Below are 13558 nucleotides of genomic sequence, written 5' to 3' on the forward strand. Positions count from 1 at the left end.
AGTCTATCTGGGTCAGATATAAACCAAGTTTGGGTGGAGTTTATTTTTGTTGTGCTGACTTTTTACAGTCAGTTACAATAACTCGTACTGCGTGCTAGCTAGCATGACAGAGTTTCTATACAGCTGGGTGGGTGCTATGATGTTTCTGATAGTGAACTTTATTTTATTCATAAGGTTAGTTAGTAGAGTTGCCAACGGCTCCTTAAAAAATGGAATGGTCCCTCAATCAGAGAAAATATTACACGTTTCGTGTTGAGCTGAGAAGAGACGCAGTTTGTCCCGTACTTTAGCTAGAATGAAAAAAGACACAAAGCTGGAGTTATTCTGTGTCTTTGCTGCACAGCTGCCTCTTCTTCTCTCATTCTCTCCCCCTCCATCTCCTGTTGCTACTTCAATCATGAAACTGATCAATGATCAGCTGATCGGCTTTTCTCTCGCGTTTGTTTATCGCCCACTTTGCGCCAGAAAGAGGAACCCAGCAGATGTCGTGCTAAACAACAGCAGCACGTTTAAGCTTGATCAGCTGTTGTTAGAATGTATTTAATATTAATTTCTAGTATCAGCTGATGTTTGCTGGAGCCACAGCTGTAAAGCTGCTGGTCATGATGTCTGTTTAGATATGTGGTGAGAGGGAAACATGAAGATGAAACCAGGAGATGTCCTTACTGAATCATCAGAGCTGAACAGGTGATGGAGAAACAGATTTACCTTTTAGGTGACATGAATGAGTTGAAGGGAAGTTATGAACTGTTTCTGAGAGACAAATAACACCAGGATCCTTTTCTAAGTAGCTGACAGCTGGTAACTGTGCAGGGGCGGGTCTAGCAAAGTTTTGCCAGGGGGCCATGTAGGGCATTAACAGGGAAAGGGGGGCACAAAGAAATACTTTTCTTTCTTATTCTCATTTAAAATATCTAGCTTTTATTAAATAATTATCTGAATCTTACGAACAAAGTTTTTATCTGACGTAAAATGTATAGAAATCATACATATACCAACAAGACTGTACATCACTGTCACAACAGCATTTGTTTTCATTCAAAGTCTTTATGGCTTTAATACCTGGTGGGCTGGTCTGTAGTGAAAATGCCCGATTTTTTTGTCCCAGTCCAGCCCTGCAGGTTAATACTGGCAGTGTCACCATGCCAGCTGACTGTATTTATCATCAGCCAGTGTTGTTCTTTATCAATATTACCAAAGTTTACCATAAGGCAGCATAGAAAGTATTTACTTGCTTTCAGGTTTTATTCAAATGTTAGTCTTTTCATTTGTTTCCCCACTTTTTCCCTGTTTCAAAATCAAACACCAGTTTGTGAGAAGATTGTCTTCTTTTTTTTAATAGGCAGATAAAGTTTTGCATTGGCTAATTGTTAAAAATGTTATAAAAATTTTAATATTCAAAAATGTTTTTGCCCAAAACATATGTGCACTATATGTCAGTAAAAATACTATGCAAATATTGCTGTCCTTGAATGCTGAATAAACACTGACAAAGCACTGATTGTATCTCTTGTACTTTATCAACGCAGTATCTAAAAACTTTACAACCTAACGGTTGGTAGGATTTTTTTTTAACATTATCTGCCAATTACATCTGTCACCCTTCTCCAAATCTGTGCCGCTACCTGGCCCCCCCAACAAAAATTTTCTAGACACGCCACTGCCTAAGAAATATAGTAGTGCTGTTCAAAGCCCAGACGATGATATAAACATTTTTCCACCAAAAGCCGCAGACACAGGAGTCTACAATACAGCTGGGAGCTGATCTGCTGACATCAGGTGGCAGGTAGTGATGAATTTCGGGCTGTGTTTAAACACAGATAATCATCCTAAATTTGGGGCTGACTAAGCATTTCGAAGACTCATAGAACCCTGAGTTAGAGGAACTTAACAAGCACCTGAATAATGAGGCTAATTCTGTTTTTGTTAGTGTGCAGGAAAGAGTCAGAATATCAAGCAGAAAGGGACAAAAGATCAAAGTGCAAGAAGAATAATGGAGCAGGGAATTGTGCTGCAGACACACCTGCTCTGGATTGTATTTGGAAAGGACTCCTCCACCATGAAACTCCTCCAGCACATCCTTCAGCTTCTTTGTGGAGTCTGAAGAGGCAAGAGAAAAACTGAGTAAACACAGAGCAATGTATTTTACTTTGACTCACATACATCTTAGCCAAAATGAGGATACAAAAAATAAATAAACATGATACAACTCATAAATAAATTCCCAGATAAACACTCTCATCTGTAAGAAGGCGCTCTGGATCAGTTAAGCTGGTGAGTCAGCCTTGTTAAAAGGGGAAAGGGACATTGCGTAGTTCTCACTTTTTGATGCAAATCCTTTATACGCACACACTAAATGCCTTTGTGCAGAATACTGACCTCATCCCACAGCCATCTGTCAAATAATTAGAAAGACCAAATATACATGTGTGCATGAAAACCACAGGACCACCATCACCGCAACACATACACAACAGGGTGGCTGTAGCTCAGGAGGTAGAGCAGGTCACCTACTGATCGGAAGGTTGGTGGTTTGATCCCTGGCTCCTCCAGTCTGCATGTCAAGTGTCCTTGGGCAAGATACTAACCCGAATTTGCTCTCCGATGCGTCCATCAGAGTATGAATGCGTATGAATGTTGTTAGAAAGCACTATGTATAGATAAAGTGGGTGTGATTGGGTGAATTAGGCATGTTTTATACAGCGCTTTAAGTACTCCGTGAGAGTAGAAAAGTGCTATATAAGAATCAGTCCATTTACCATCTGCTCCAGGCCTGGTTTCACTGGTAATCTCAGCGTTATGGAAGTAAATCTGTTGGGCATCTTTCTTTGCCTTTAGACAATAATTCTGATGGCAAAAGAGCCAAACGGGACAGGCAAAAAAAAGAAAGAAAAAAGTGTTATGGAAGTATGGAAGTGTTTCCTATATCTGCTGTGATTAGAGTGACACAAGGAGACAAATGCAGAGAATGAGGATACAGTCTCAGGTAATGTGAGACGTGGGTTAAAATACCCGATCTAGTGAGGAGACACAAATCCCTTTGCAGCTGTATCACAAAAGGCACAGGGGGTAAATTCTTGCCAAATTAAAGTATCTGGAGCTTTTGATAACAAGAGAGCAGCCAAAAATATTTTTGATACACTATATTGTCAAAAATGTTCACTCACCCATTCAAATTATTGTATTCCTCGCTACATTTTTTCTCTAAGGCAGCCAAGGTCAAAAACCCTGCTGGAGCACAGACGCAGCAAGAAAAAAGGAGGGCTTGGAGGGTGGGTTTTTGTGTGTGTGTGTGTGTGTGTGTGTGTGTGTGTGTGTGTGTGTGTGTGTGTGTAGGTGGCTTCATTAATCCACTGTGCTACTTCCACATGTTAAGTGTAAGAAAGTGCATTGTTTCTAAAAACATGCAAGTTCCTCCTCTGTAATGTGTCATTAAGTTTCTTCCATGGGAATAACTCTTCCTGCCTTAAAGAGTTTATTTTCTAAATGAGTATGCATGGATATATATGCAAATCCCTCCACTGCGTCTCCAACTCCATACATATTCACCATATCTCTGCCAAACACTAACTGTGTGCTACAGTAGGGTAAGTTGCACTGTGTGAGTAATTCACTAGACATGTCATAAACGGTTTCTAACAAAAGAATGGTGAATTTTGCAGGTTAACAAGTAAAACTCATTACCTCCCATCATGACATTTACAGGGAGTGCAGAATTATTAGGCAAGTTGTATTTTTGAGGAATAATTTTATTATTGAACAACAACCATGTTCTCAATGAACCCAAAAAACTGATTAATATCAAAGCTGAATGTTTTTGGAAGTAGTTTTTAGTTTGTTTTTAGTTTCAGCTATTTTAGGGGGATATCTGTGTGTGCAGGTGACTATTACTGTGCATAATTATTAGGCAACTTAACAAAAAACAAATATATACCCATTTCAATTATTTATTTTTACCAGTGAAACCAATATAACATCTCCACATTCACAAATATACGTTTCTGACATTCAAAAACAAAACAAAAACAAATCAGCGACCAATATAGCCACCTTTCTTTGCAAGGACACTCAAAAGCCTGCCATCCATGGATTCTGTCAGTGTTTTGATCTGTTCACCATCAACATTGCGTGCAGCAGCAACCACAGCCTCCCAGACACTGTTCAGAGAGGTGTACTGTTTTCCCTCCTTGTAAATCTCACATTTGATGATGGACCACAGGTTCTCAATGGGGTTCAGATCAGGTGAACAAGGAGGCCATGTCATTAGCTTTTCTTCTTTTATACCCTTTCTTGCCAGCCACGCTGTGGAGTACTTGGACGCGTGTGATGGAGCATTGTCCTGCATGAAAATCATGTTTTTCTTGAAGGATGCAGACTTCTTCCTGTACCACTGCTTGAAGAAGGTGTCTTCCAGAAACTGGCAGTAGGACTGGGAGTTGAGCTTGACTCCATCCTCAACCCGAAAAGGCCCCACAAGCTCATCTTTGATGATACCAGCCCAAACCAGTACTCCACCTCCACCTTGCTGGCGTCTGAGTCGGACTGGAGCTCTCTGCCCTTTACCAATCCATCCACGGGCCCATCCATCTGGCCCATCAAGACTCACTCTCATTTCATCAGTCCATAAAACCTTAGAAAAATCAGTCTTGAGATATTTCTTGGCCCAGTCTTGACGTTTCAGCTTGTGTGTCTTGTTCAGTGGTGGTCGTCTTTCAGCCTTTCTTACCTTGGCCATGTCTCTGAGTTAGGGCTGGGCGATATGACCCAAAATTCATATCTCGATATTTTTTAGCTGGATGGCGATATAAGATATATATCTCGATTTTTTTTTTTAAGCCATAAGTTAAGAACAAAAAGAGAGTTCTTAGTCACACTGTGTCCCAGATGTCACACGGGCACTTTTATTTACATACAGCATAGATGTACATGAAGAAATTACTAAAAAATAAATTATCAGCATTTATTAAATAATCATGGTCCATAAATAAAAGAAAATGTTGTTTTTGTGCATAACAAAAAGCTCACAATTGTGCAGTCAAAATGTAAACTAATAGACGCTGAGCATAATAACAAAGAGACAGATTTCACAGCTGCACCACGTCTCTGAACAGGTGCCATTTGTGGTCCTTATACACACACAGTACGTATCACTCCGCGAGGCTCCTCCCCGGTAGCCGTAATCCTCCGACATCAAGCCGTGCAGCTCCGTAGCTTAGCAAAGTCATATTAAAACATTTTTTGACAGATTGCTGAGCGCTGTGTACCACATAAAATCGGTTCGCGGTCAGTAAGCACAACCAGAATTCATACATAAGGCGCACTGTCGATTTTTGAGAAAAGGAAAGGATTTTAGGCCGTGCAGCCCCTCCGGGCTGCATGTCGTTAGCACGGTTAGCTCGCTAACACGTTGACGCCGTCCAGCCCCACGCACGGGGCCATCCGCGGTAACTCGCTAACGGAGATTTTCCGCTTTCATCTTGTCATTGCCTGCAGGTGAAGCTATGGGGGAGGCGGAGTTGTGTTCAGTGAAGGAGAGGCGAGGCCGAGTAACGTTGCGTAGAGACAAAAGTGGACGAAAGAGAGGCAAACCTGCGGCTCCACAAGTATAATTATAACGTAACATAGGCTATATCGATATAAACGATATTGCCACATCTTATATCTCGTATGAAAATATATCGATATTTTTAAAAAACTCGATATATCGCCCAGCCCTACTCTGAGTATTGCACACCTTGTGCTTTTGGGCACTCCAGTGATGTTGCAGCTCTGAAATATGGCCAAACTGGTGACAAGTGGCATCTTGGCAGCTGCACACTTGACTTTTCTCAGTTCATGGGCAGTTATTTTGCGCCTTGGTTTTTCCACACGCTTCTTGCGACCCTGTTGACTATTTTGAATGAAACGCTTGATTGTTCGATGATCACGCTTCAGAAGCTTTGCAATGTTGAGACTGCTGCATCCCTCTGCAAGATATCTCACTATTTTTGACTTTTCTGAGCCTGTCAAGTCCTTCTTTTGACCCATTTTGCCGAAGGAAAGGACGTTGCCTAATAATTATGCACACCTGATATAGGGTGTTGATGTCATTAGACCACACCCCTTTTCATTACAGAGATGCACATCACCTAATATGCTTAATTGGTAGTAGGCTTTCGAGCCTATACAGCTTGGAGTAAGACAACATGCATGAAGAGGATGATGTGGACAAAATACTCATTTGCCTAATAATTCTGCACTCCCTGTATTTAGTTAAAAAGCAGCAATAATGAGTTCAAGGATTTCAGCCATATACCAGGGTGGCATTGCCTGTGCTGTAGAGATCTTTGCATTCCTCCATGGATATGCCTCCGCAGGCCATCATGTTACCAGCAGCATAACCTCCTCCACGGCTTCTCCAGAAACTTTCATGTCTGTCATACGTGCTCAGAATGAATCATCAGTGAAAAGCACATGGCATCAGTGGTGGACGTGCCAATTCAGTATTCTGTGGCGAATGCGACACAAGGCAGTGAGCACAGGGCCCACAAGAGGACATTAGGCCCTCATGAAGTCAGTTTCTGATTTTTTGGTCTAAGATATTCACACCAGTGGCCTGCTGGAGGTAATTTTGTTGCTCTGAAAGTGCTCATCCTATTCCTCTTTGCACAAAAGAGCAGATATCAGTAACGTGATAGATGAGGACCTTCTACAGCTCAGCTACTCTAGCCCTCCTAGAGTAACCGCCTCTCCTAGAATCTCCTCCATGCTTTTGAGGCTGTGCTGGGAGACACAGCCAACTTTCTGCCAATGAAAGATAGTGATGTGCCATCTAGGAGAGGTTGGACTACCAACCTGGGTGGTGTCCAGGTACCGCCTCATGCTACCAGTAGTGACACTGACCCTAGGTACAGTAAATGCAAAACTAGTGGGGGAAAAAACAGCCAAAAATGATAGGGAGTGAAAAATGTCAGTGGGCTCCACCTGTAAAACCATTTATGTTTTGGGGGTTGTCTCCTTGTTGCCCCTCTAGTGCACCTGTTGAAACTGAAAAACGCCACTTTGTGCATCACTGTTTTAGGTACAGCTGTATATTAAATTAATAATACAGTATTTGGAGAGATAGAGATTCAAACAGTCCTAATACCACTCCAATGACAACATCAGTGACAGCTTTAAATCAGAGCATACACAGTAAAATAGTCCTATGCATGACTTTTCTATCATCTTTAGGGGAACACCTACTATTATCACCATGAAAAGATTGGGGTTAATGGCTCTGCAATCAGCCGGTGAATCTTACATGTTGCATGCTGTTCGTGTGGGTCTATAAGACAATGACTTATGCATGATTGTGTAATTCCTCGGTGGAATAGCTTCCGTGAGAGAATCACACTCTGTTCATCACTCACAATGACACGCACAATCCAGCAGGAGCAAGAAGACAGATGCTCCTTTGACTAACAAATGCAGCTGACAGTGAGGGAAGAGATAGCCACAAGGCTTATTCAGCAGGCTAATAAGTGGCAAACAGTCATGCAATACAAATCAAGCAGGTTGAAGGGCCAGTGTTTGGATCCCTCCGATTGCTTTATGTATAAATATGACATATATATGTCTATAAAATACTGATCCCAATGTCAGCTGCTTCCTTGCCACGAGGGGTCACCACAGCAGGCTGGTCTACATGTTTTATGTGGCAGATTTTTACAACAGATGCTCTTCTTGACATGGCCCCAAAGTGGCTTTGCAATTCTAGCTAAAACAGAACCAGTACCCCTTTTCTCACCACTGGAGGCAGTATTTAAACGCATGCATGGATACTGCACTTAACTGTAAATATACATAATTTGAAATGTTGTGCACATTATCATAAATAAACATCTAATTATCTAATTAAAAATAGGCTTAGGCTGCTGGAGGACTGCATGATTTGGACTGGCAAACAAAGCTTTTGAGTAACATCTAATGCATACATGAATGTGCTATACACAAATGGAGACACATACAGACAAACCTCATTATATGTACCTAAATCTGCCATGCAAACAAATCTCCGGACAAAGTCACATGGGTACTCACATTCACTGTACTGCTGCAGCTGGCTAAACTCAGCCGGGCTCAGACACACCCAGCTACTGTCTCCCATGCTGCCTGAAGCCAGGGGCTGAGCTCTTGGTGTCAGTCCACGAGTGCTGCAGTGGGAACTGATGGCTATCCTTCGGTCACGTTGTGTAAAAAGACTGAGAAGAAGAGGTTTTGGGATGTCATCGCTCCTACTTTACGAGAACCATAGGTGGGCAAGCTGAAAAAACTGAGGCCACATGAACAGTGGGGGAGGGAAGACCATGTTTATATTTCCCTCCCTGGATATTTAATTTGTCCCTTTGAATCACAAAATAAAATAGCATAGGATTTTAGTCTACTCGATCCAGTTCAGCCACTGAAGCAATGAGACCAATGGGAAGTCTGTCCACAAAGGCTGCTAACTGATCCTGATCACCGGAAGATGGCACAAGTTTTCTCAGCATGCCCACATCAAAAATCCCTTTTTTGTCCTGGAGAAAGAGAGAGGGAGAGGAAAAAGAGAGAAAAGAGAAACAAATTTATTGAGTTGATCATCAGGCTTCTCTGATTCGATATGAAATATGTAGATAGCCTCATGTTAGCAGGCACAACGGAGAAATGAATGGGAGGAGGAAAAGAAGCAACAAGTATGAACAAAAAACGATTTATAAAAGTGAGGGGCGGACAGCTGAGGGAAATGCTGCAAAATTAAACCACCAGTCTGCCTTTAAAGTTTCCTATTTGTGACAAATGTATTACTTTTCTACAGCTGACCTGGGAAATTTGAAACGATGCAGATACATTTTTGGAGCCTTTTGTCTTCTGAACATTTCCCGTGGGAAATACATTGTAAGTGCACGACAAGAAAAGTCCCTGTAGACTCAAGCAGCTCATTTTTTAATGCTGGAATCATATTGTTAACATTATGTTTGCAAAGCTCTGCCCAACCTGAGCTTTGTTGTTTTGTCGCATTACAGTTGTTATTATATACTAGTATAGCCATTTAATACAGAATCATTTGCTCTGTGATTTTCAGCATGATGACAATTAAACTACTAAAATGGATATATGTGACGTGATAGTGCAATTTGTGTACAACTGAACAACACCATGGTCTTATTTAAATGGTTCACTTGCTGATAATCAACTAGTTCCACTTCTTAGTGTTCACTACTTCAGCACTGGACCTGCTATAAACGTGGTTTTCATCCCCTATGACCTGCAGCATGTTTGTAACAGGGTTTTGGTCACTTTAGACCTAACCCCAGATTTTGAAGCTATTTTCATAGCAATTTTATTGTTCCATAAGTCTAAAAATTATGATTGGTACTTGTGTAAAACTGCATGTGCTCCAAGGTAGTGATTTAAAACATTTTTAACATTAAAAGAGCTGGCATATGAGCCCTTCTTAAAGTAAATGGTAAATGGAAAGGTTCTTAGATAGCGCTTTTCTACTCTCACTGAGCACTTAAAGCACTCAATACAACTCATGCATTCACCCATTCACACAAGCACTTTATCGAAGGTTTTTTTGAGTAGGTGACCCGCTCTACTACCTGAGCTACAGCCACCCCAAAAGCTTTCTATTTCTTCTAGTGGCCACAGATAGTATAGCAAAAAAAAACAAAAACAAAAAACAGTTCTATTTGTTTACTCCTTTTTTAGCATCTTGTTTTTATTTCATGTGTATTTTATTAATGTTAATAGTAACATTAGAAAGCACAGGTGTGTTCTGTAACATCAACGATGGCTGCATTCCACTTAGTCCACTAGAATGGCGTACAGCCACCTCTGCTTTCTATCATACTTTCATAAAGTCTGCTGAGAAAAAGTCTTTTCACTGATGGAACCATCTGAAACTTTACCAGAAGCTCAAAGCACGAGGTAAAACTTGGAGGTTTCCAGTGTAAAAGTGTAAAAAACAAAAGGAGATATTATCCATCTTGGCTCCTGGAAGAATCTGTGCTTGTGCTTTTTGTGTAAATTAGAAATGAGAGGATTTATTTGACTGATGTTGGAGTACACGTAGTTCCAAAAGAGAAGAGATAAAAGCACGGGTGACTAACTCTAATTTACCGAGGGAATAACAAGAGCTTATTTTTAGAAATGATTCTCAACTGAATGAAATATGGCTAGAAAACGGTTGTTATTTGTAACCCTTCAAAGCTCTGATTAGCATAAAAGCACTTGGGATTCTAGCCATTGCTTCACATCTGAGCCAGTTGGAGACACCGTGAACTACTGAGAGAGAATGCACTCGGAATTACTATAGTATTTGGACTTTAGGGTGCTAAACATTTACTACACGGGTAATGCTCAAGTCAAACAACAGAGGTAAAAATGTATAGTTAAATAACATAAAAATACAGCTCAGCACAGCTGTGTTTTGATGTTATTCACTTGTTTATATCAAAACAATAGTTACACTGTAAATATGTCACTGATGTGATTTGTATGCTGTATGCTCTCACACAATTCTTGTGTGTGTGTAATGTCACTAAAAACCTCCCTGTTATTGCTTTGGTTTCTAGCAGATTGCTTCGGTCACCACTAGTTTGTATGAAAAATGCTGTCAAATACTGGTGTGAGATGGTATAGGTGGGCTGACAAGTATGAAAATGGTTGGTGACCCTGAAAGGCAAAAGTCAGGTCTGAGTTGCCATCAAAGCCAGGACTGAGGAAACATGCGTAAGCTAAACACATATATATATATATGATTTATGCATGTTTACTTAGCTAAATTGGGGCGACCGTGGCTCAGGGGGTTGGGAATCGCATCTGTAACCGGAAGGTCGCCGGTTCGATCCCTGGGCTCTCTGTCCTGGTCATTGTGTCCTTGGGCAAGACACTTTACCCTACTTGCCTACTGGTGTTGGCCAGAGGGGCCGATGGCGCGATATGGCAGCCTCGCTTCTGTCAGTCTGCCCCAGGGCAGCTGTGGCTACAACCGTAGCTTGCCTCCAGCAGTGTGTGAATGTGAGAGTGAATGAATAGTGGTATTGTAAAGTGCTTTGGGTGCCTTGAAAAGCGCTATATAAATCCAATCCATTATTAAATGTAGTTTTTATCTTATCTAAATTTATAGCGAGCATAATTACCAAATCATAGATGAAAACATAAATGTAATGTAGGATTGCAACACATAGGCTACTGGTTTTGGAATTTAGCTGTTTCATGTCTGTATTTGCATTTTTGTGAATGAGTCAGTGCTAAAAGACTGATTTGATTAGTAACCCAGTGACTCTAAATAGCAGAGCTTTTACAGTTTAAACCCAGCTTCTTTGTAGATAATGTAATAGTCATGCATCATTAAACTGCATACATGGCACGCCTAATGAATTTCAGAAAACTTGACCTCAAATCTTGATCTTGATCTTGAGGTCACCAGGCTTTGAATTAGTCCTGGAAAATTACATTTCACCTCTTTCTCAAGTTATTGTGTTCACAAGATTTTCAGAAAACATGACTTTGGACCTTGATCTTGAGGTCAAGATCACTGAGATTTGAACTTACCAAAGATTTTCAGTAGATGCACCTGTGGTATCGATTTAAAACTCCAATGTGGTCTTGTGTTCGCAAACATAAAAATGCAAATGTTCATCATGTATTCCCTGCTGTTGCAACCAAGTGAAATATCACTGAAACATAATAGTTTTTGTCAATAATCACCTTATAGCAATACTGTGAGTCAGTACTCTATTTTCTTTATATATTTTATACATTCCTTTATCTAAATATTTAAACATTAAATTACAGGGTAAAAATACAAAATAAATAGCTAAACACCAGAAATGATATAACCAGAAATTATTATAAACACACCACAAAATAAAAATGTGACATGCACTGTATGTATGTATATTATAATATTCAGGATACTTAAAAGTTTGCACTGAAAATCAAACAGTCAAACATTTATTCGTATGAATATTTGGTTTGCTGCCCTTTATATTACCTTATCTTAGTTCTGTGTTTCAGTCAGAAATACCTTCTGCCAAAAAGCCCTAAAGGAATACTTCCCAGCAAAAATCCAGTGGGCATAACCTGCACCCCCAGCAGTACATAGTGTATACTTTAAACACCTCTGCTGCTTTTAGGAGGTTTTGTTTGCAGAAGCAACACAAGGCCTTTTTAATTTCGCTCGGGTTTTACAGAAAGGACTCTTCAGTCCAAACATTATCACAGGGAAACTGTGTCATGCTTTATTCCTTAATATTCTCCCTTCGTCCTCTATCAGGTGCTCGCCTCACTCCCGGACTACATGCGAAAACAGCCAGCAGCATGCTGTAACAGGCTGTGCATGTTTACTGATGTTACTAATGGGAAGGGAACAAAGGGGAGGTCTATATGTACATGCTGTGAATCCATGACTGAAAGACAGAGCACGTGCAGATCAAGGGTAGTGGGCCTCCCCCTCTGAGCAGAGAGGGATTCTGTTTTGCTCATGAGGTTGCCTGGCAACTGTGACGTAACAGGAGTACATGACAAAGAGAGGCAAAGAGGGAAACAGGAATCACTATGGCTGCTATGACCAGATGTAACTACATGCCATGGATCGATACTGCACATGAACATATAAACCATGCAGATTGTTTACTGAACCACAAAATATCTTCAAGGATTGGTTTAACTAGTGCCTAGTCAGTCTAACTGCTAGGTGCTGATAAATACTAGTAGACAATAATTACTACTGTGTCTGTAATATAATATTAAGCAATTGTAAGATTGACCTATATTTTAAGGGTATATGCCTAAATTAGGCATAAACTGAGGTTGCTCCCTCTGCACTGCTGCTACGAAAACAAAAGTGCCAACCGTCCAAAAATATTTTCATCTCTCCTTCTTTCTTTGGCTTGTACATTTTCTCCGGTCTTGTTTGTGTTTCTTAGTTATTCCATTAACTTTTCCCTTTCTTGTTCCAACTACTTTTAGTGCTTTTAGTTTTCTGCTTTCCTGCCTTACATAAATTAGTTAACTCTACCTGGAAATACCAGCGTAATTCTGCTTTTTATTAGGTTACTGTGAATGTTTTTAGTGATTTTGAACATTAACGTGAAGCAATCAAATAACAACAAAAGAAACAATGAAGTGAGTTCACCAGTGGGAAGACGCGGTGCACTAGATGGTGGAAAATCGATTGAAAAGTAAAAGGAAAGTGACATGTCCAGCGGACTACTTGAAGGATACCAGTCTGTGTATTATGCAGAATAAAGAACATCAGAGTGCTTGTTTATTAAAGTTAGCTTGATAATGGTAATTAATTGCTCCACAGTTGGATTTTGAATGGATAAAATTCTGCTGGACTGAAGTGTCTTTGGGCTTGTTTTGGCAGTTAAAACTAGCTTTCATAACTACTGTTACCACTGTATACCCTGAAAACATATTTTATTCCATTTAAAAGTAAAAACTTAAAAAAAAATGAATGTGTTTTCTGTTTTACAGAAGTTGACAGAGTGAATGCAGTTTGGGCCACCAGGTGTTTACAACTGGTAAACCATATGCAAATAATGAG

The 13558-nt window shown here is 40.3% G+C and overlaps 1 protein-coding gene across 2 annotated transcripts in view; it reads right to left on the minus strand.

The window, feature by feature from the left end:
- The window catches only part of dgkg (diacylglycerol kinase, gamma), a 162842-nt gene that overhangs the window by 130070 nt on the left and 19214 nt on the right, over positions 1 to 13558 (minus strand). For both annotated transcript variants that reach the window (XM_080291182.1, XM_026145635.2), the window contains exons 2-3: positions 8062 to 8537; positions 2024 to 2100 (exon numbers count right to left, since the gene is read on the minus strand). In XM_080291182.1, the coding sequence (XP_080147308.1) occupies positions 2024 to 2100; positions 8062 to 8128 (144 nt within the window). In that variant the 5' untranslated portion in view covers positions 8129 to 8537. The remainder of the gene's footprint in view (positions 1 to 2023; positions 2101 to 8061; positions 8538 to 13558) is intronic.

This window comes from Astatotilapia calliptera, chromosome 16 (assembly GCF_964374335.1).
Source record: "Astatotilapia calliptera chromosome 16, fAstCal68.1, whole genome shotgun sequence".
Lineage (NCBI taxonomy): Eukaryota > Metazoa > Chordata > Actinopteri > Cichliformes > Cichlidae > Astatotilapia > Astatotilapia calliptera.